A 21,793-nucleotide genomic window follows, 5' to 3' on the forward strand; every position below is an offset into this window, starting at 1 on the left:
CACTGTTTTCTGTTTTCTGTTTTCTGCGTGGATATCCATGCGTAAGATGCCCCTTGCACTGACGGTCAAGTGAGGGCCACACAGTGCAGCGTGGCCACAGAAGGTCTAGATCACATCACTTGACCCGTACCTCCTTCTTCCCTTGCCCAAGTAAAGGGAGCCCCTTCCCGAAAGCAGATCCGAACCCCGCCAGCGGCGCGAGACACGTGTGTACCAAGAGGTGTTCCTGCAACAACTGGCTGGACAAGGAATGCATCTACTTCTGCCACTTGGACATCATCTGGGTCAAAACCCCTGGGTGAGTGCTTGCGCCAGCGCCCCCGTGCCTACCCCTTCCTGAGGTGCATGGTTGTGCAACCCCTTCGTAAAGAGCACTGTGACTGGTAATGTTTTTTTCTTGTTTGTATTCAATGTTCGGTGTCAGGGCTTAAAGAGGGGGCTGCTGGCAGGATAAGCACCAGCACCAGGCAAAAGACCCCCGTGGGCTCACAGTAAGGAGCAAACAAACCAACAGCTCACCTGTTTCCCCATTAGTGCCGAGCAAGGGCGGCAAACCGCAGACTGCTTCAAATTCCTCTGTTTACTTGTTAGCGATGATATTCCAAGTCAATGAAAACACACTTCAATCAATTGCATTCTGGATACAAACCGGCGTTTGTTTTCTACAAAATCGCACCTGCATGTAAAACCTCAACATTTATGAAATGTATTTTTCTGGGTGCGCTTTTGAACAGACCACATCGTTTTGCGCTCTAACTTTTTCAAATTGGACGACTAGTACATTAAGTCCCTATCAGGCAGTCTGCTGCGCTTTGTACTTTCACTAAATATAGCGTTTTTATGAGACATACCTATTGTTTCAAAGGAAAACACCCAAATGGAAGGAAGACAATGGGTGGGGAATGGCCAAAGACTATTAGAGTGCTCTGGCAAAACTCGCACAATATGGAGTAACCCACAGAGAAAACCAACCTATCAAATGCAGCTCTGAGTGCAAGCTGTGGCAGCCAGGGTGAGCCCAAGGCTCGCTTTTCAGATCTCTGAACATGTAAGCAAACAATCACAAGAATAGCTTACCAGATATAGAAAAGAGAAAGAGCCAAGCCGAGGTATATACAAATATCCGCCACGTGGACATCATCTGGGTCAACACCCCTGGGTGAGTACCTGCGCCAGCGCCCCCATGCCTACCCCTCCCTGAGGTGCATGATTGGGCAACCCCTTCCTAAAGCACACTGCGATAGGTAATGGTTTTAGTGTAGAGGGGAACACTAGGTGTACCGTCCAAAGGTTCCTAATCCAAAATCTCAGCGAGTTACATGGCGCCCGGTGTCCTAAAGCGCTATATAATGATACAGCAAGGCGCTGCACAGATGCATATTACATAACACATAGATCCTATGTGGGCTCCAGTTTGCTTCTGTCTTGCTTGTCTTCAGTGTTCGGTGTCAGGGCTTAAAAGGGGGCTGCTGGCAGGATAAGCACCAGCGCCTGGCAAAAGACCCACGTGGGCTCACAATAAGGAGCAAAAAAAACAACAGCTCACGGCGTGTCTCAGCGTCAAGGGATCCTTTTACTAATTCGACCCACCACCAGACTACAAAAGGCATGGAATGTGCTCGCCGTACTTTGTGTTATGTTATGACCAGATGACATTTTGGGGACATTTCACAACCGCAAATCGAGTGTCATTTAACTTCCAGTAGACGTTTGTTTTTTAGCAAATGTCGTAAGGTGTGGATCCCTGGTATTTAGATTCAGGTGATAAAGTCTCCTGACATCCTTTAGGACAGTTAAAATACACTGGAACCGAGCCGGGTGGTGTTCTGCCCCGTGGGAGAAGATCTTCGCATGGGTATTTATATAGCGCCCACTACCATGGTGAGGCACTGAGGTGTTTAGTGCAGATATTTTCAGGGTTATATCTCGGAGGAAAATAGTGGACTGAACAAAAATATTCAAAGCGATCTGAGAAATATAAGAACAACATCTTATTTGAATGCATTCAATGTGCTAATATTATGGGAATATAAATGTTATTTTACAATTTAATTTAGAACCACGATGGAACCAGGGCCGGACTGTTGTGTGTGCTGCCGAGCTAGGGGCTAATTTCTCTGTGGTGGGGACTTATTTCGTTGATGGGGACCTGCGTGCGATTTGAAATTAAAAAAGCAAAATGAATTTTGTTTTGCACATGCAGGTCCCCATCAACAAAATTAGCCCCCAGTACGGCAGCACATACAACTGCCCGGTAGCCAGTCCGGCCCTGGATGGAACTATAGAATTGCTGCAAAATGTTTAAGATGAGATTGTCAGATATGCCTTTTTATGACGGGCACATGCTGATGAGCTTTGCAGGAGTCAACAGGGCGTAAACAACATTGTAATTTACAACGCCATTACTTGATTAATGCTTCACGAGGGGGAAAAAAACAATAAAATGTTCAATGCCAATAGCTCAAAACAATGTAATTGCGAGACCTATTGCATTGTAAATACTTGGGGCCAGATGTAGGTCGCCATTTACCGGTCGGTAACGGCCGTTACCGACCGGTATTTGGGATTTGGCATGTAGGGGGCATCTCATTTACATAATCAGTATATTTACCGATTCGGTAAATATACAGAATCGGTAAAATACCGAATCGGTAAATTTACCGATTCTGTAAATCAAGATGTAGGTGGCACTTCAAAGAGTGCCACAGGCCCTTTAGGAGTCGTTATTTACCACCCAATCCTATTGGGTGGTAAAATACCGAATTCCAGTGTACATGCACATCTGTGCATGTACACCTATGCCATGTGACACACAGACATGCCCTTAGGGCATGTCTGTGTGCCACATGGCACACAAGCCTGCAATTGGGGTGCTACAGGGTGTCAAAGTGACACCCCGTTCCCCCTTCCAGGATTCGGTATTTACCGATTCGGTAAATACCGAATCGGTATTTTCAATTGATTCCTATGGGCTTCAAAGCCCATAGGAATCAATGGGGAATACCGATTCGGTATTTACCGAATCGGTAAATACCGAATCTTACAGATTCGGTAATTGTAAATTAAACATTACCTACATCTGCCTCCTTCCAATTTACCGATTCATAAATACCGAATCGGTAAAATTCGGTATTTATGAGTCGGTAAATTAGATTTACCTACATCGGGGCCTTGTTTATTTACTTTTTGGCACCCCATCATCTGTTGTGTCTTTTTTTAAAAAAGATTTTCCCAGGTTTATAGTAGCCCAAACTCAAACCGAACGGTATCGGAGCACTTGGCATGGGCACCATTTACTTTACACAAGGAAACATTATTTTTTGGCCCAAGAAGTTTCAGTGATTTGCCTATAGTCACGGCTTGAGCTGACGCCGAGACTCAAACGGAGTTTCCTAGTTCCGCAGGCGGCGGTCCTGGCTGTAACAGCCAAATAACTCTCACATAGCTATTTGGCTTTGTCAATGTTTTTCAAGATGTCGCACAGTGGCACTTAAACAAAAGAAAGCGCTACGACGTGGTGAATCGCTTTATTTACTTTGAGTCATCTTCAAAAAACGTTGACAACCCCAATAAGTCTCGCGTAGGTGAAATCTATTGGCTTTCCCAAATTGGACACAATTATTTCTTTTGGAACAAATGCCCCCTAAATCACAGGACCCTTTTGGGTTTGGCGGTGGGACAAACACACCCAGCTGCTCCAGTGCAGACCCCCAGTCCCCCCTATAATCTCCCCACCCTCTGTCCCGCCTCCCCGCACCAGTGACACATTCTGTGATTGGAGTACTGACATAGCCCGGACTGCCGGCCACCACTGCTATCACTACAGTACAGTGAGTGACTCGGGCACAGCACTCAGGGCTCCACACAGGTCAATAAGTGACGCGGCGTGTCCTCTTCGGCACACTCTGTCACGCCTGTCCTTGAACCTTGACCCTAGCGCGAGAACTTACACAACTAGGACTGTTTTAGACCAGGAGCTGGTGGGTTAAGTTGACATCATTCCTCAAACTCCTGCCCGTCTCTGATTGGCTGCGCCTCCCCTGTTATTTCCCTGGCACTGGACTGGAAGGTGTCAGAGCGAACGAGGCATCCGCGGCGGGAGCTGGAGAGGCAGAGCCCGAGGTTAGCGAGAGGGAGGGAGGGACCGTCACCGCCAGCAGGGGAGAAGCACCCCCACCGAACATCACCATGATGGCGGCAGGGAGAGCCAGGGTGCTGTGCCTCCTGCCCGTGCTGCTGTCTGCCCTCGCACGGGCACAGCCTGACCAGCAACAGGTGAGCAACACCTTCCCTCATATGTGAGGACCCGGCCGAGGGGGCGGCGAGGGTAAGGGCAGATATGCAAAGGAGCGGGGGGGGGGGGGGGGCTGAACTGGTGCTAAGGAGGAGTGAGCGAGGGGGGATGGCGGGAGAGCGAAGCTGTGCAGCTATGGAAAGCGTGAATGGAGAAAAGGGGAGCCCAGATATTGTATTGAGGGTGCATGCAAATATGGAGGTGTGAAGGAGGAAAGCAAATCATGGAAGTCGAGAGATGAGGTATGGGGAGATGCGCGGAAAGCGAGAGGAGGAAGGTAGGAGAGAGCGGGGGTGTGGAGGGGGTAAGTGGAAATGTGAATGGTGGCAATGGAACTATGATTAGGGCGACTAGAGCTAATTCGGATGAAATGAGTGAAGGTGAGCGTTCATGAGGATGAAATGAGTATATACAGAGAACAACTGATGATAACTGGATTCAGGTGAGATACAGAGAAGTCAGATTTGATACAAAGAGGTGACTCGATAGCGAATGGTGAGCAGGGTGAGTGCAGGGGGGGCGTGCAGTTATTTAGAGGGAAGTTGAACTCTGGGGCTTCCGTAGGGGTCTGCATGTGAGTGGAGATGCGGCAAAGATGAGTGCAGATACGCTGAAATGTGAGGAGATGCGATAGTATTTTATTTATAGTGTTCAGTGAAAGTATGGAATTGTGGTTGGAGATAAGGAGATTGAGTGGTGCCCTTGAGAGGTGAGGGGTGAGTTGGATGGAGACAGTGAAGGGAAGTATTGATACCGATGAGGTCAGTGAGTGGAGAATACATGAGTGCATGGGTGATCTGTGATCCTGGGCAGTGAGAGAAATACTGAAGAGCGAGTGTTGGTGATGAAGCGTGGTAGAGGTAGGAAGAGAGGTGTAAAAGTGAGTGCTTCTCCGTTGGCTGGAAGAAATGTGAGCACATGAAGGCATGAGTGGAGCAGGGTGAGGCGAGGTCTGAAGATAGGGAGGGTTAAGTGGAGATGTGTTAGGTGACGCTGATGGGGATGTGCTGAAATGTGATGAAGTATGTGGCTGGCAGGAGATGCAGAATGTGTGAGTTTAAGATGCACCTTCACTAGTTTTGTGAAGATAGCTTATCGCATATGGGATGCGGGAGAATATGCAGAACTAAGGAGGGCTGAGAGGAGATGTGGGCTGGAAGAGGTAGTCTGAGGCGACAGGCGATACTGAGAGCCGGGTTAATGTTAGGGAGGAGGCTAGCAGAGAGACGGAGAGCAAGCACTGATCGGGGGGTGAGTGTTACTATAGGAAGTGAGTCAAGATGTGGGGAGTTGTGTGAAAGCATGGCAGCCTAGTGGATAGGCAGTGGGGTGATCTGTGCTGCGAAAAGGGTCTGTGGTGGAGGTTGCCATTCGATAAACAGATATACGGTTGAGGTGAACGGAGATCTGGTTGGCATGATTGGTGATATGGAAAAGGCAAGGACAGATACTGAGGTGTTGAGGGTGCAAGGGTGGGAGACAATAGGGTAAAAGGCAATGAAGGGAAGGATGATACATGTGTGTATAGGGAGATAGAAAGGAAGATCGCAAGTGGCACGATAGCTTTGGAGAGATGACCCCACACCCAGAATTACTGGCACTGTGTTGTATCGCCGCGCCATTGCTATACCATTATGAGATAATGACACAGTAACACAGAATATCACGCAGGTCAGACTTAACATGCCTATTTACACATGTTACTCCCCTTACTGGGAAATTAACGATCTTGAGTTTCACGTGCTTTTGGCCGGTGGAACTCGGCCCTGGTTCCAGCACACCTGGTGTTTCTGGGTGCAATCAAGCTATCGGACATGTACTCAGCTGGAGTGCTATCTCCACAATTAGAGGATGGTAAAATGGAGGGCTGACTGGAGATATGGGGCCGAGTCAGTACTGGGCTAAGTGGAGATTTGAATAAGGTGAATGGATCTATGAACAAAGAGGGTGAAAATATGGATGTTGAGATGTTGGGTAGGTGAGTGGAGATGCGGGCAAGTAGGTGACTATGAGGATGAGTTGAATGGATGCACTAATTGATGAATGAAGATGTAGATGAAACAAACAGACACTCAGATGAGGTGAATGGTATTATGCAGCTGTTATTGTTAAACTGGAACACTCCAGGGATGGGTTGTGGGTAAATTGGGACCTAGGAGAGTCAACGTATGCAGTGAGGATTAGGCAAGATGCTGATGCGATTCATGGAGATATGAATGAGGTGAATGGAGACACAATTGATAACTAAGGATTAAGTAGAGATAGAGTAAAGGAGATGGATTAAGTTAGTGGCATTAGAGTGCTGGTGTCAGTGACTAGAGCGGAGTTATGGGACAGATAAATGTCAATACATTGCTGATGCGATTCATGGAGATATGAAGGAGGTGAATGGAGACACAGTTGATAACTCAGGATTAAGTAGAGATAGAGTAAAGGAGATGGATTAAGTTAGTGGCATTAGAGTGCTAGTGTCAGTGACTAGAGCGGAGTTATAGGACAGATAAATGTCAATACATTGAGTGGTTAGCATACACATGGAAAGCAATGTGCAGTGCAGTGAGTGAAGTCATGGAGCTGTAAATTAACATATTGAGTTGTGAGTGGAAGAGCAGAGGGATGCATTGATATAGAAGGGTTTGCCTGATATATGGATGGAATGAGTAGAAATATTGAACTATGCCTGGATTTGTGGAGGGGTGACTGGAACACTGGATGAGCTGAGTGGAAATGCAGATCTGCTGAATTGAAATACTTAGGTCTAGTGTGTATATTTATATATTTTGAAGGGGGAGTGGATATATGGACAAGTGAGTGGGAATATGGCGGTTGGGTGGGCACTTAAATTAAAGTAGTCAAATGTATGTTCCCTATGTGTACCACATGCCACCCAGTTCATTATTAAAATATCCGTCTAGTGAATGATTCTTCTACATGTTTTCCAAACCAAGCAGGCCTCATCATACAAAATGGCATTCTGAAACTCTTGTTGTTGGTGATTGCTCATGACATGAGAGTGGGTAAGGATATGCTTCTTACTTATCACTGAATGAAACATAAGTGCATTTCTTAGAAATGAGACAATATTCAAACTTTTCCAACTACTAGAGGAATGCCGTATGAAACCCATTCTTCAGACTTCAAACTGTCAGTTACTGCCAGTCTGATGAACTCTCCCAAATGTAAATAGCCATTGAGCTGCGATGCAGATATTGAAATAAATGCAGGCAGGTTTCACCTGTCAGACACACCAACACGTGCACGAATATTATGCTTCCAAAGTGACTGCTGCCTAGAAGGCAGCTGCTCTTCTGTACCAAGGAAATCCTTTGTGTTTAGTCATTTGCCCGCTCTAGGGTTTGTTTAAGATGTGCTGTGGTCTGGATTATTGGGAGTGTGCAGGATCGCCACACGGGCCTCTTCTTCCACTGGGGCAGCAGGGGTGGGGGAGAGTCCACCATAGATAGGACAATCCACCTCAACGTATTCTCAGTCTTCGAACCGAAAGTCCAGTATATTCCTTCGCTATCCTGTCACAGTTATTGATTCACAAGACTGTAAGTAAAGCCTGGTTTCTAGATTGTTTTGTGAGACTCCCAGATGTGTGATGTCTTCAGCAGCACTACTCCAAATGCGAGCAACAGAACATTTTTAGGAATAAAAGACGTCTGAATGGAGACATGGCAAAAACGTTTGCAAAGGACACATTTTTGGATTGATAGTTTTGGCTGGCAACATAATCTTGGGTGAAAAAATAGACGAAGTACGCATGTTTTCTCCTGTTTGTCGATGATTCCTGAAAGTAAGGATTACAGTTTTGGTGTAGCACATGAATGAAAGCTGCAACCTCCCCCTGTCCACCACCCGGCAGAGATCGGAAATAGTCCTCATGTTTTCCTACTTTTACACCAACCCTAAAAGACTCTGGGGCATATTATCAAGAACAGGTAATAAAATTATCGCCGCTTTATCGGCAGGAAACTGCAACTAAAGCGCGATAATGGGCTTGATAATAGACCCTTGTGAATTTCCATAGCAGCCCATGTTACCCAGAACCTGAGCTGCTATGGGAATTCACAAGGACATATTATCAATCCCATTATCGCCGCTTTAGCGGCAGTTTCCTGCCGATAAAGCGGCGATAATTGTGTCGCCTGTTCTTGATAATATGCCCCTCTGTGACTGGGAACGACAAGGAACTCTCCTTGAGGGTGGGTTTAGGGTTATTATCTGAGTTTGGTACTCGATTGTGGACTCCTTCCAGCTTATGGGTTCTGCAAAGACTTTGAATCTGGTGCCCGGGGCTTTATTTTCTATCCCGGACCCAGGCCGGCCCTACTCATCGCACTCGGAGAGATGGAAATGAAGAGGATATGTGTGAAATGCACGAGCATTCGAACAGGCACCGCGGGCGTCCTTTCACTGCTCCTTCTTTCCTTAGAGTTACTTTTCTAGTTTCCTGGCTCCTCGCGCCAGGATCTTTCTCTTCAAAGAACCTCTCCAGGCACGCTGTGTATCGCGCGTCGAGCAAACAGTAGGGCGCCCCATTGTGTGCTGCGCGGAGAAGCCCCCAGCCACATTAGTGGAGGCGCAGCTGACAGGCTCCAGGGGGTGCCAACAGGGCACATTCTCGTCCTTTCTGTGGGCAGTCACCAGGCTCGCCGAGGTACAGAACAGTAGCCGTCGCTTGATTTGTCAGCCAGTTTACCGCTGACGCATCTCTTCAGCCCTAGTGTCTGTGGTGCCCCCACTCCCGGGACTCCGGGAGGCCTGTCCGCCATTGCGCTCCTCCGTGCCCGGCCTGCGGGCTGCTCCTCACAGTGCCAGCTTTGTATCTGGGACACAGGTCCCTTAATGGTCTTGTTTGATTTGTGATTCGTGCGGTTCTGGTGATGCAATACTGGCACGCTTCCAGGGCGGGAATTATTTTTTTGGTCTTTTTTGTGTTCAATAGGCCAGGTGGGCATAACCGCACAGTACCCATAATCCTAAGCATTACTCCCCTGTATAAGGCACACCGTGCAAAACAAACTACGTAGATGTACGTGTTGCAGCTTTGCAGGGAGCGAGGTGGGTCCAAAGACAGCTGGGGTTTTTCCTCTCCCTGGTCCTTTTTCGGAAGCCCCCCCCCCCCCCTAAAGTCCATTCCTTAGAAGACCGATATAGAAGAGTCTAGAAACCAGGGACATCTTAAGGAATTTGGGGGCCCAGGGCCAAACGGATTTTGGGGGCCCCTGTTCAGAACAGTTTTGGATTTTTGATCCTGTTTCAGCTCTATTGGTCACTGAAAAGGCACAGACTCACTCATCCCAATTCTAAATGGGTTTATTTCTAAAATGCAGGGACAGTGAGGTGTGTTTTCAATATTGTAACACAGCAGCAGCTCACTGATATTACTGCAAATTATTTCTTGAGACCCCCCTCCCATTTCTCATACATCGGGTCTGGTTTTGATCAAAAAGAAAAAGATTTATGGATGTTTGATGAAACCTAAATACGACATTTGTCCGCAAAATGCCTGTTATAGACTCTCACACATTAAAAATAAATTAAAGGTAAACTGTATTTAAAATAATTTGTTTAAAAATTAGTCAAAGTAATCGGGGCAAGACTCTGCAGTACAGAACTGGCTATGTAGGGGGGCCACTTGAATAGCTGGGGCCCTGGGCCGGAGCCCACTTTTCCCATGAGTTAAAACGTCTCTGGAAGAAGCCTGGGTCTCCGTTATTGATGTGGGAGTCACAGATAAACGTAGTTGCTCAAAGCCATACACTTTTGATATCTTTACATTTGATGGTAATTGTGTATGGCTTTGCAGGGGTTTGGAGATGGTACCATGAGATCTGGAATAAGATACTATGAGCCCCTGAAGAAAGAAGTCGAGACTTGCGCCTCATTTAGAGGCTGGTGGCAATCAGATGTTTGCTAGAAATCGGCAGTTATCCCGCCCACCCACCTTTCGCATCTTCTCCTTCATATAGAATATGAGGTGTGTGATTTTCCTGATGGTGGCGCTACCACTGGATCCACCATCAGGAAAACCACTCCAGGAGCACCCGCTAGTGGAAGTCAAAGGAACTGCTCTTTTTTTGTCATCGCGCCGGACCTCAAAGCTCAATGTTTTTTATTTGCCCAATGTGCCAACCCCACAGTGGGCGACATGGCAGGTAGTTCTAGATTGTGCAAGTTGGTGACACAGCTGAAATACCAGAGGCAGTGCCTCTTCTGCCCTCATTTAGTGAATGATTCATAAAGGGGGGTGGTGATGGACAGAGTATCTGAATTAAGCAGAACACTCATACCCAGTCAAAAGATCAGGGCTTGATCCATCACCGTTTTTTAGCTCACTGCCCCATCCCAGTCAGAACCTGGCTACATGCAAATTAGTCTGTCCCTGGCCCAGTGCATCATGGGAACAGGACAGACCAAACTACCAAGCCAATTCTTTACTGGAAAGGAAACAAGCTTCCGGGGACCGGTTTCTGGCATTACAGCCGTCTTCAGCCCGGCTTGCTTGAATCCTGATGGTGCAGTGAGCAAGGGACTCACATCTGAGTATACCCTTCCACGCTTGTGGTGGCCAAAACGATTCATAAAGGGGGGTGGTGATGGACCGAGTATCTGAATTAAGCAGAACACTCCTACCCAGTCAAAAGATCAGGGCTTGATCCGTCACCGTTTTTTAGCTCACTGCACCATCCCAGTTCAGAACCTGGCTACATGCAAATTAGTCTGTCCCTGGCCCAGTGCATCATGGGAACAGGGCAGACATGGCAGGTAGTTCTAGATTGTGCAAGTTGGTGACACAGCTGAAATACCAGAGGCAGTGCCTCTTCTGCCCTCATTTAGTGAATGTCCTTCTATATGCTACATGATGCTATGGCACTCTTAAAAACTTCTGCAAGTGTACCATATCCTAGCCATACACCGTATTATTGCACTAGTGACCTCTCAGAAACCCTGCAAAGCACTGAAAACATTTGCTGCAGGGCCTTCTGATATTTCAGAATTCACAGTCACTAAATAAAGTGAATGCCACTGAGTTGGGAAACAATAAACTTCTGTTATAGATTGTCAAGAAGCCCATTGTGAATGTGTACAAGACTTTACACAAAGATGATCAGTAAGCAGTTGTAGGTTTATCCAGATACGCCCTTCATCCACAGCCACCTTCAGTTTGACGTCATTCACTTCTCTGCCGCTTCTAAAAGAGGGACATTATAGATCCCTCATGAGATATCAACATTCCTTCTCAGCAGTTAATCACACCTTCGATTGATAAATTTGAACAGTGATACCACATCCCTCAAACGTGGCATTAAGCAACCCTGCTACTCCAAGAAATGCACATGCAGAACTCTTCTGATGTCCCTCATCACTTTCTTGAGGTTGTAAGGCACAACCATGCATGCCTGAACCACACATTCATTCACAACACGGTCGAAAAAATGACTGCGTCTTAACTAAGCATTCCTTTACCACACAAGGCTTTACAATAACTTGCCTTCGGGAAAGCTCTGGGCTTTGCAACAGTGTAATTTACTATTCCCACTCCAGTCTGCTCAACAGTAGGTAAAGCGTTGAACTTTAACCGCTACCGCGTTTTCCCACTGTGCGCTGGAATTTCAAAAATGCGCGGTTTGTGACAAAGCCAGCTCGTCATCCGCGTAGCGCAGGTAACCACCATGACGAGCTGGCCTTGTCATCCGCATCGAAGGGGTTAAAGTCCAACACTGCTTTACCAAAGGCAAAAGAAGGAGCTGAAGCAAAGATGTGTTTTATTGTTAATTGTCTTATGAACTGGCATTCACTTTGAAATTGTCTATGAGCACATATTTAATAGAAAAAGGACCTAGGTCTCTCCTAAGAGCTTTAACTGAGATACCTGGGAGAAGGCCCAGCAACTGCGGGCATAAGTTTCACTATGTTACCTTAATTATTTTGTGATGGGCCCTCCATAGCTAAGCCTCTAATGACCGTAGCAAAGATATTACTTACCCCAAGTTCCAACTTTCAAGGACCCCAACTATTCGGTTATACGGAGTAAGAGTAATAAACACCAAGAAGTAATGTCACAGTCTTGCTAGAATTGGCTTTTTCTCCCACAAGGTGTGAGAAAAATGTATTGGTGTGAATTTAAAACACAAACAAGCATATTCTCTCACTTTGCCAATAAATTCTCAGTAAGCTCGATAACCCTACCTGAAGATGAACCTTTATTCATAGAAAGTAATAATTATTAATCCCCAGAATATTGAAGTTTCATATTTTTCGTTCTAGCACACAGCTTGATGATGGAGGTAAGCGAGGAACTAATTGATTGATCGACTCCTAATGACCTTCAAATCATTTCAGTCCAATCGATTTTCTAGCTCTGTATTTATCACTCTCCACCTCTCCTATGGAATTAATATTAGATTAATAGCTATGTTCCCTATTGTACTGTAACAGTATGAAATATGTATTTCAATAAAAAACACTCAACTATTCACTCTACTATTTTTGGGGGGCAGGAGTCCAATATAAGACTGTTAAAGGAGTAAATATTGTATGAGCCAGCAGTTTTGCACAACCCTTTTTGTATATCGGGAAGAATGTACAACCCAACCATGACTGAACAGTCAATAGAGAAAGAAATGTTAGATTGTAACCACATATTATGAATACAGTAATATTTCAAATGTCCACATAAAAACCTGATTCACAAAGCATCTTGGGCCAGATTTAGCAGCATCGTGTGCTGGTGCAAAGTCACAAAAAGAGAAGCAAACTGGTACAAATTGTTGATACTCTATTTGCTGGAAAGTAACCCTAAAACGTAATAAAATAGCGTTGTGAATTACTTTGTGTTACTTTGTACTAGGTGGCGCTCTGTGGGTGTAAGATGGGCGATCCACCACTGCCACCATTGTTTTTAGGGCTCGCCTATGCAGTACGCATGCACTGCATAGGAGATCTTTAGCCGTCGTGCAGCTCTTTTTCCAAGCACATGCTCGTGCTTGTGGCGGCATACAGCTTGCGGGAGTGCGCAGCGGCATGTCACAAGCACAAGTGGGTGCTTTGAAAAAGAGCAGACTGCTCTCCCGGCACGACATCTTTGCGCTTTCACTTTCGTTCAAAGTAAGCTCATGCGCGCGTGTGCACCTCTTGCGGGCTCACCTCCTGCTCCCTACCTCATCTCCCTCTCTCTCCTCTGCTTCAAATGTTAGAAAACGATAATGCATTTAAATCGCAACTTCCGCCTTGTTTATACTAATCGCTGTTCTACAAGCTTCTTTTTAGGTCTCGGCAACGAGAACTATTGTCGCCGAGTAAGCTCGCAAGGGAGGACAGAGCGGTGCACGAGCCGACCAGGGTCTGTGGACGCGCACACACAAAGAAAGGCAGGCAGGCAGGCACACACCAGACTTACACAGACAGACACACGCACGCACACGCACGCACACACACACACACACACACACCCTCCCTCTCTGCCCACTCCCTCTCTGCCGCCCCCCTCTACCCCCACTCACCGGGCTCTTTCCCTCTGCAGCGGGTCAGTCACGGCAGCAGGCAGGCTCGGTGTCTTCTCCGGCGATCTTCAGCTGATGTGCACGCTCACGCTGCGTCTCCTGCGCGCCCACTACGCTGTTTCGCGCCCGTTGATCCTCAGCTTGTGATTACTACTCCTTCTAACCCGGATTCTAAATTACTATTTCTTGGTTCTCTAACTCCACTCTGTTGATTCGTAACAAACTGATATTCAGCACATTTCACAGTCTCGCTTTTGCTTCTCATAAATACAATAAGATTATTTTAAGCAATGTCTACCCTTCTTTTGGTTCTGTGCCTATTATGCTTCGGACTATAGAGTTTTAGAAAGTGTGGTGGAAGATTCCATGATATCAGTGGTGTGCACAGTGCAGAGTGAGTGTGCAGAGTGCAGAGTAGTGAGTGCAGAGTAGTGAGTGCAGAGTAGTGAGTGCAGAGTAGTGAGTGCGCAGAGTAGTGAGTGCACAGAGTAGTGAGTGCGCAGAGTAGTGAGTGCGCAGAGTAGTGAGTGCGCAGAGTAGTGAGTGCGCAGAGTAGTGAGTGCGCAGAGTAGTGCGTGCACAGAGTAGTGAGTGCAGAGTAGTGAGTAGTGAGTGCAGAGTAGTGAGTGCAGAGTAGTGAGTAGTGAGTGCAGAGTAGTGAGTAGTGAGTGCGCAGAGTAGTGAGTGCGCAGAGTAGTGAGTGCGCAGAGTAGTGAGTGCGCAGTAGTGAGTGCAGAGTAGTGAGTGCAGAGTAGTGAGTGCAGAGTAGTGAGTAGTGAGTGCAGAGTAGTGAGTAGTGAGTGCAGAGTAGTGAGTAGTGAGTGCAGAGTAGTGAGTGCGAGTGCAGAGTAGTGAGTGCGAGTGCAGAGTAGTGAGTGCGCAGAGTAGTGAGTGCGCAGAGTAGTGAGTGCGCAGAGTAGTGAGTGCAGAGTAGTGAGTGCGCAGTAGTGAGTGCGCAGTAGTGAGTGCAGAGTAGTGAGTGCAGAGTAGTGAGTGCAGAGTAGTGAGTGCAGAGTAGTGAGTGCAGAGTAGTGAGTAGTGAGTGCAGAGTAGTGAGTAGTGAGTGCAGAGTAGTGAGTAGTGAGTGCAGAGTAGTGAGTGCAGAGTAGTGAGTGCAGAGTAGTGAGTGCACAGAGTAGTGAGTGCACAGAGTAGTGAGTGCGCAGAGTAGTGAGTGCGCAGAGTAGTGAGTGCGCAGAGTAGTGAGTAGTGAGTGCAGAGTAGTGAGTAGTGAGTGCAGAGTAGTGAGTGCAGAGTAGTGAGTAGTGAGTGCAGAGTAGTGAGTAGTGAGTGCAGAGTAGGGAGTAGTGAGTGCAGAGTAGTGAGTAGTGAGTGCAGAGTAGTGAGTAGTGAGTAGTGAGTGCAGAGTAGTGAGTAGTGAGTGCAGAGTAGTGAGTAGTGAGTGCAGAGTAGTGAGTAGTGAGTGCAGAGTAGTGAGTGCGCAGAGTAGTGAGTGCGCAGAGTAGTGAGTGCAGAGTAGTGAGTGCAGAGTAGTGAGTGCAGAGTAGTGAGTGCAGAGTAGTGAGTAGTGAGTGCAGAGTAGTGAGTAGTGAGTAGTGAGTGCAGAGTAGTGAGTAGTGAGTAGTGAGTGCAGAGTAGTGAGTAGTGAGTGCAGAGTAGTGAGTAGTGAGTGCAGAGTAGTGAGTAGTGAGTGCAGAGTAGGGAGTAGTGAGTGCAGAGTAGTGAGTAGTGAGTGCAGAGTAGTGAGTAGTGAGTAGTGAGTGCAGAGTAGTGAGTAGTGAGTGCAGAGTAGTGAGTAGTGAGTGCAGAGTAGTGAGTAGTGAGTGCAGAGTAGTGAGTGCGCAGAGTAGTGAGTGCGCAGAGTAGTGAGTGCAGAGTAGTGAGTGCAGAGTAGTGAGTGCAGAGTAGTGAGTGCAGAGTAGTGAGTGCAGAGTAGTGAGTAGTGAGTGCAGAGTAGTGAGTAGTGAGTGCAGAGTAGTGAGTAGTGAGTGCAGAGTAGTGAGTGCAGAGTAGTGAGTGCAGAGTAGTGAGTGCACAGAGTAGTGAGTGCACAGAGTAGTGAGTGCGCAGAGTAGTGAGTGCGCAGAGTAGTGAGTGCGCAGAGTAGTGAGTGCGCAGAGTAGTGAGTAGTGAGTGCAGAGTAGTGAGTAGTGAGTGCAGAGTAGTGAGTGCAGAGTAGTGAGTAGTGAGTGCAGAGTAGTGAGTAGTGAGTGCAGAGTAGGGAGTAGTGAGTGCAGAGTAGTGAGTAGTGAGTGCAGAGTAGTGAGTAGTGAGTGCAGAGTAGTGAGTAGTGAGTGCAGAGTAGTGAGTAGTGAGTGCAGAGTAGTGAGTGCGCAGAGTAGTGAGTGCGCAGAGTAGTGAGTGCAGAGTAGTGAGTGCAGAGTAGTGAGTGCGCAGAGTAGTGAGTGCGCAGAGTAGTGAGTGCGCAGAGTAGTGAGTGCGCAGAGTTGTGAGTGCGCAGAGTAGTGAGTGCAGAGTAGTGAGTAGTGAGTGCAGAGTAGTGAGTGCAGAGTAGTGAGTGCAGAGTAGTGAGTAGTGAGTGCAGAGTAGTGAGTAGTGAGTAGTGAGTGCAGAGTAGTGAGTAGTGAGTAGTGAGTGCAGAGTAGTGAGTAGTGAGTGCAGAGTAGTGAGTGCGCAGAGTAGTGAGTGCGCAGAGTAGTGAGTGCGCAGAGTAGTGAGTGCGCAGTAGTGAGTGCAGAGTAGTGAGTGCAGAGTAGTGAGTGCAGAGTAGTGAGTAGTGAGTAGTGAGTGCAGAGTAGTGAGTAGTGAGTAGTGAGTGCAGAGTAGTGAGTGCAGAGTAGTGAGTAGTGAGTGCAGAGTAGTGAGTAGTGAGTGCAGAGTAGTGAGTAGTGAGTGCAGAGTAGTGAGTAGTGAGTGCAGAGTAGTGAGTGCAGAGTAGTGAGTGCGCAGAGTAGTGAGTGCGCAGAGTAGTGAGTGCGCAGAGTAGTGAGTGCGCAGAGTAGTGAGTGCGCAGAGTAGTGAGTGCGCAGAGTAGTGAGTGCGCAGAGTAGTGAGTGCGCAGTAGTGAGTGCAGAGTAGTGAGTGCAGAGTAGTGAGTGCAGAGTAGTGAGTAGTGAGTGCAGAGTAGTGAGTAGTGAGTGCAGAGTAGTGAGTGCAGAGTAGTGAGTGCAGAGTAGTGAGTGCGCAGAGTAGTGAGTGCGCAGAGTAGTGAGTGCGCAGAGTAGTGAGTGCAGAGTAGTGAGTAGTGAGTGCAGAGTAGTGAGTGCAGAGTAGTGAGTAGTGAGTGCAGAGTAGTGAGTAGTGAGTGCAGAGTAGTGAGTAGTGAGTGCAGAGTAGTGAGTAGTGAGTGCAGAGTAGTGAGTAGTGAGTAGTGAGTGCAGAGTAGTGAGTAGTGAGTGCAGAGTAGTGAGTAGTGAGTGCAGAGTAGTGAGTAGTGAGTGCAGAGTAGTGAGTGCGCAGAGTAGTGAGTGCAGAGTAGTGAGTGCGCAGAGTAGTGAGTGCGCAGAGTAGTGAGTGCGCAGAGTAGTGAGTGCGCAGAGTAGTGAGGGCAGAGTAGTGAGTGCAGAGGAGTGAGTGCAGAGGAGTGAGTGCAGAGGAGTGAGTGCAGAGGAGTGAGTGCAGAGTAGTGAGTAGTGAGTGCAGAGTAGTGAGTAGTGAGTGCAGAGTAGTGAGTAGTGAGTGCAGAGTAGTGAGTGCGAGTGCAGAGTAGTGAGTGCGAGTGCAGAGTAGTGAGTGCGCAGAGTAGTGAGTGCGCAGAGTAGTGAGTGCGCAGAGTAGTGAGTGCAGAGTAGTGAGTGCGCAGTAGTGAGTGCGCAGTAGTGAGTGCAGAGTAGTGAGTGCAGAGTAGTGAGTGCAGAGTAGTGAGTGCAGAGTAGTGAGTGCAGAGTAGTGAGTAGTGAGTGCAGAGTAGTGAGTAGTGAGTGCAGAGTAGTGAGTAGTGAGTGCAGAGTAGTGAGTGCAGAGTAGTGAGTGCAGAGTAGTGAGTGCACAGAGTAGTGAGTGCACAGAGTAGTGAGTGCGCAGAGTAGTGAGTGCGCAGAGTAGTGAGTGCGCAGAGTAGTGAGTGCGCAGAGTAGTGAGTAGTGAGTGCAGAGTAGTGAGTAGTGAGTGCAGAGTAGTGAGTGCAGAGTAGTGAGTAGTGAGTGCAGAGTAGTGAGTAGTGAGTGCAGAGTAGGGAGTAGTGAGTGCAGAGTAGTGAGTAGTGAGTGCAGAGTAGTGAGTAGTGAGTAGTGAGTGCAGAGTAGTGAGTAGTGAGTGCAGAGTAGTGAGTAGTGAGTGCAGAGTAGTGAGTAGTGAGTGCAGAGTAGTGAGTGCGCAGAGTAGTGAGTGCGCAGAGTAGTGAGTGCAGAGTAGTGAGTGCAGAGTAGTGAGTGCAGAGGAGTGAGTGCAGAGTAGTGAGTGCAGAGTAGTGAGTGCGCAGAGTAGTGAGTGCGCAGAGTAGTGAGTGCGCAGAGTAGTGAGTGCGCAGAGTTGTGAGTGCGCAGAGTAGTGAGTGCAGAGTAGTGAGTAGTGAGTGCAGAGTAGTGAGTGCAGAGTAGTGAGTAGTGAGTGCAGAGTAGTGAGTAGTGAGTAGTGAGTGCAGAGTAGTGAGTAGTGAGTAGTGAGTGCAGAGTAGTGAGTAGTGAGTGCAGAGTAGTGAGTGCGCAGAGTAGTGAGTGCGCAGAGTAGTGAGTGCGCAGAGTAGTGAGTGCGCAGTAGTGAGTGCAGAGTAGTGAGTGCAGAGTAGTGAGTGCAGAGTAGTGAGTAGTGAGTAGTGAGTGCAGAGTAGTGAGTAGTGAGTAGTGAGTGCAGAGTAGTGAGTGCAGAGTAGTGAGTAGTGAGTGCAGAGTAGTGAGTAGTGAGTGCAGAGTAGTGAGTAGTGAGTGCAGAGTAGTGAGTAGTGAGTGCAGAGTAGTGAGTGCAGAGTAGTGAGTGCGCAGAGTAGTGAGTGCGCAGAGTAGTGAGTGCGCAGAGTAGTGAGTGCGCAGAGTAGTGAGTGCGCAGAGTAGTGAGTGCGCAGAGTAGTGAGTGCGCAGAGTAGTGAGTGCGCAGTAGTGAGTGCAGAGTAGTGAGTGCAGAGTAGTGAGTGCAGAGTAGTGAGTAGTGAGTGCAGAGTAGTGAGTAGTGAGTGCAGAGTAGTGAGTGCAGAGTAGTGAGTGCAGAGTAGTGAGTGCGCAGAGTAGTGAGTGCGCAGAGTAGTGAGTGCGCAGAGTAGTGAGTGCAGAGTAGTGAGTAGTGAGTGCAGAGTAGTGAGTGCAGAGTAGTGAGTAGTGAGTGCAGAGTAGTGAGTAGTGAGTGCAGAGTAGTGAGTAGTGAGTGCAGAGTAGTGAGTAGTGAGTGCAGAGTAGTGAGTAGTGAGTAGTGAGTGCAGAGTAGTGAGTAGTGAGTGCAGAGTAGTGAGTAGTGAGTGCAGAGTAGTGAGTAGTGAGTGCAGAGTAGTGAGTGCGCAGAGTAGTGAGTGCGCAGAGTAGTGAGTGCGCAGAGTAGTGAGTGCGCAGAGTAGTGAGGGCAGAGTAGTGAGTGCAGAGGAGTGAGTGCAGAGGAGTGAGTGCAGAGGAGTGAGTGCAGAGGAGTGAGTGCAGAGGAGTGAGTAGTGAGTGCAGAGTAGTGAGTAGTGAGTGCAGAGTAGTGAGTAGTGAGTGGTGAGTAGTGAGTAGTGAGTGCAGAGTAGTGAGTGCAGAGTAGTGAGTGCAGAGTAGTGAGTGCAGAGTAGTGAGTGCAGAGTAGTGAGTGCAGAGTGCAGAGTAGTGAGTGCAGAGTAGTGAGTGCAGAGTAGTGAGTGCAGAGTAGTGAGTAGTGAGTGCAGAGTAGTGAGTGCAGAGTAGGGCAGGTGAGTGCAGAGCAGGGCAGGTGAGTGCAGTGCAGGTGAGTGCAGTGCAGTGCAGGTGAGTGCAGTGCAGTGGAGTGGAGTGGAGTGGAGTGCAGTGCAGTGGAGTGCAGTGCAGTGGAGTGGAGTGGAGTGGAGTGCAGTGGAGTGCAGGCGAGTGCAGTGCAGGTGAGTGCAGTGCAGTGCAGGTGAGTGCAGTGCAGTGCAGGTGAGTGCAGTGCAGTGCAGGTGAGTGCAGTGCAGGTGAGTGCAGTGCAGGTGAGTGCAGTGCAGGTGAGTGCAGTGCAGGTGAGTGCAGTGCAGTGCAGGTGAGTGCAGTGCAGGTGAGTGCAGTGCAGTGCAGGTGAGTGCAGTGCAGGTGAGTGCAGTGCAGTGCAGGTGAGTGCAGTGCAGGTGAGTGCAGTGGAGTGCAGGTGAGTGCAGGCGAGTGCAGTGCAGGTGAGTGCAGTGCAGGTGAGTGCAGTGCAGTGCAGGTGAGTGCAGTGCAGTGCAGGTGAGTGCAGTGCAGGTGAGTGCAGTGCAGTGCAGTGCAGGTGAGTGCAGTGCAGTGCAGGTGAGTGCAGTGCAGGTGAGTGCAGTGCAGTGCAGGTGAGTGCAGTGCAGTGCAGGTGAGTGCAGTGCAGTGCAGGTGAGTGCAGTGCAGGTGAGTGCAGTGCAGTGCAGGTGAGTGCAGTGCAGGTGAGTGCAGTGCAGGTGAGTGCAGTGCAGGTGAGTGCAGTGCAGTGCAGTGGAGTGCAGTGCAGTGCAGTGCAGGTGAGTGCAGTGCAGGTGAGTGCAGTGCAGGTGAGTGCAGTGCAGGTGAGTGCAGTGCAGTGCAGGTGAGTGCAGTGCAGTGCAGGTGAGTGCAGTGCAGGTGAGTGCAGTGCAGGTGAGTGCAGTGCAGGTGAGTGCAGTGCAGGTGAGTACAGTGCAGGTGAGTGCAGTGCAGTGCAGGTGAGTGCAGTGCAGGTCAGTGCAGGTGAGTGCAGTGCAGGTGAGTGCAGTGCAGTGCAGGTGAGTGCAGTGCAGGTGAGTGCAGTGCAGGTGAGTGCAGTGCAGGTGAGTGCAGTGCAGGTGAGTGCAGTGCAGTGCAGGTGAGTGCAGTGCAGGTGAGTGCAGTGCAGGTGAGTGCAGTGCAGTGCAGGTGAGTGCAGTGCAGGTGAGTGCAGTGCAGTGCAGGTGAGTGCAGTGCAGTGCAGGTGAGTGCAGTGCAGGTGAGTGCAGTGCAGTGCAGGTGAGTGCAGTACAGGTGAGTGCAGTGCAGTGCAGGTGAGTGCAGTGCAGGTGAGTGCAGTGCAGTGCAGGTGAGTGCAGTGCAGGTGAGTGCAGTGCAGTGCAGTTGAGTGCAGTGCAGGTGAGTGCAGTGCAGTGCAGGTGAGTGCAGTGCAGGTGAGTGCAGTGCAGGTGAGTGCAGTGCAGGTGAGTGCAGTGCAGGTGAGTGCAGTGCAGGTGAGTGCAGTGCAGGTCAGTGCAGTGCAGGTGAGTGCAGTGCAGTGCAGGTGAGTGCAGTGCAGGTCAGTGCAGGTGAGTGCAGTGCAGTGCAGGTGAGTGCAGTGCAGGTGAGTGCAGTGCAGTGCAGGTGAGTGCAGTGCAGGTGAGTGCAGTGCAGTGCAGGTGAGTGCAGTGCAGTGCAGGTGAGTGCAGTGCAGGTGAGTGCAGTGCAGGTGAGTGCAGTGCAGTGCAGGTGAGTGCAGTGCAGGTGAGTGCAGTGCAGGTGAGTGCAGTGCAGTGCAGGTGAGTGCAGTGCAGGTGAGTGCAGTGCAGGTGAGTGCAGTGCAGTGCAGGTGAGTGCAGTGCAGTGCAGGTGAGTGCAGTGCAGGTGAGTGCAGTGCAGGTGAGTGCAGTACAGGTGAGTGTAGTGCAGTGCAGGTGAGTGCAGTGCAGTGGAGTGCAGGTGAGTGCAGTGCAGGTGAGTGCAGTGCAGGTGAGTGCAGTGCAGGTGAGTGCAGTGCAGGTGAGTGCAGTACAGGTGAGTGCAGTGCAGTGCAGGTGACTGCAGTGCAGGTGAGTGCAGTGCAGTGCAGGTGAGTGCAGTGCAGGTGAGTGCAGTGCAGGTGAGTGCAGTGTGTGCAGTGCAGGTGAGTGCAGTGCAGTGCAGGTGAGTGCAGTGCAGGTGAGTGCAGTGCAGTGCAGGTGAGTGCTGTGCAGGTGAGTGCTGTGCAGGTGAGTGCAGTGCAGGTGAGTGCAGTGCAGTGCAGGCAAGTGCAGTGCAGGCGAGTGCAGTGCAGGCGAGTGCAGTGCGTGCAGTGCAGGTGAGTGCAGTGCAGGTGAGTGCAATGC

General features: G+C 49.0%; 1 protein-coding gene across 1 annotated transcript in view; it reads left to right on the top strand.

Annotated features, from left to right (window-relative positions):
- The first annotated feature begins 4,076 nt into the window (after positions 1 to 4,076).
- Positions 4,077 to 21,793, top strand: part of GPX3 (glutathione peroxidase 3) — a 114,511-nt gene continuing 96,794 nt past the window's right edge. The window contains exon 1 of the mRNA XM_078653614.1: positions 4,077 to 4,275. Coding sequence (XP_078509740.1) covers positions 4,189 to 4,275 — 87 coding nt within the window. The 5' untranslated portion in view covers positions 4,077 to 4,188. The remainder of the gene's footprint in view (positions 4,276 to 21,793) is intronic.

This window comes from Lissotriton helveticus, chromosome 7 (assembly GCF_964261635.1).
Source record: "Lissotriton helveticus chromosome 7, aLisHel1.1, whole genome shotgun sequence".
Classification (NCBI taxonomy): domain Eukaryota; kingdom Metazoa; phylum Chordata; class Amphibia; order Caudata; family Salamandridae; genus Lissotriton; species Lissotriton helveticus.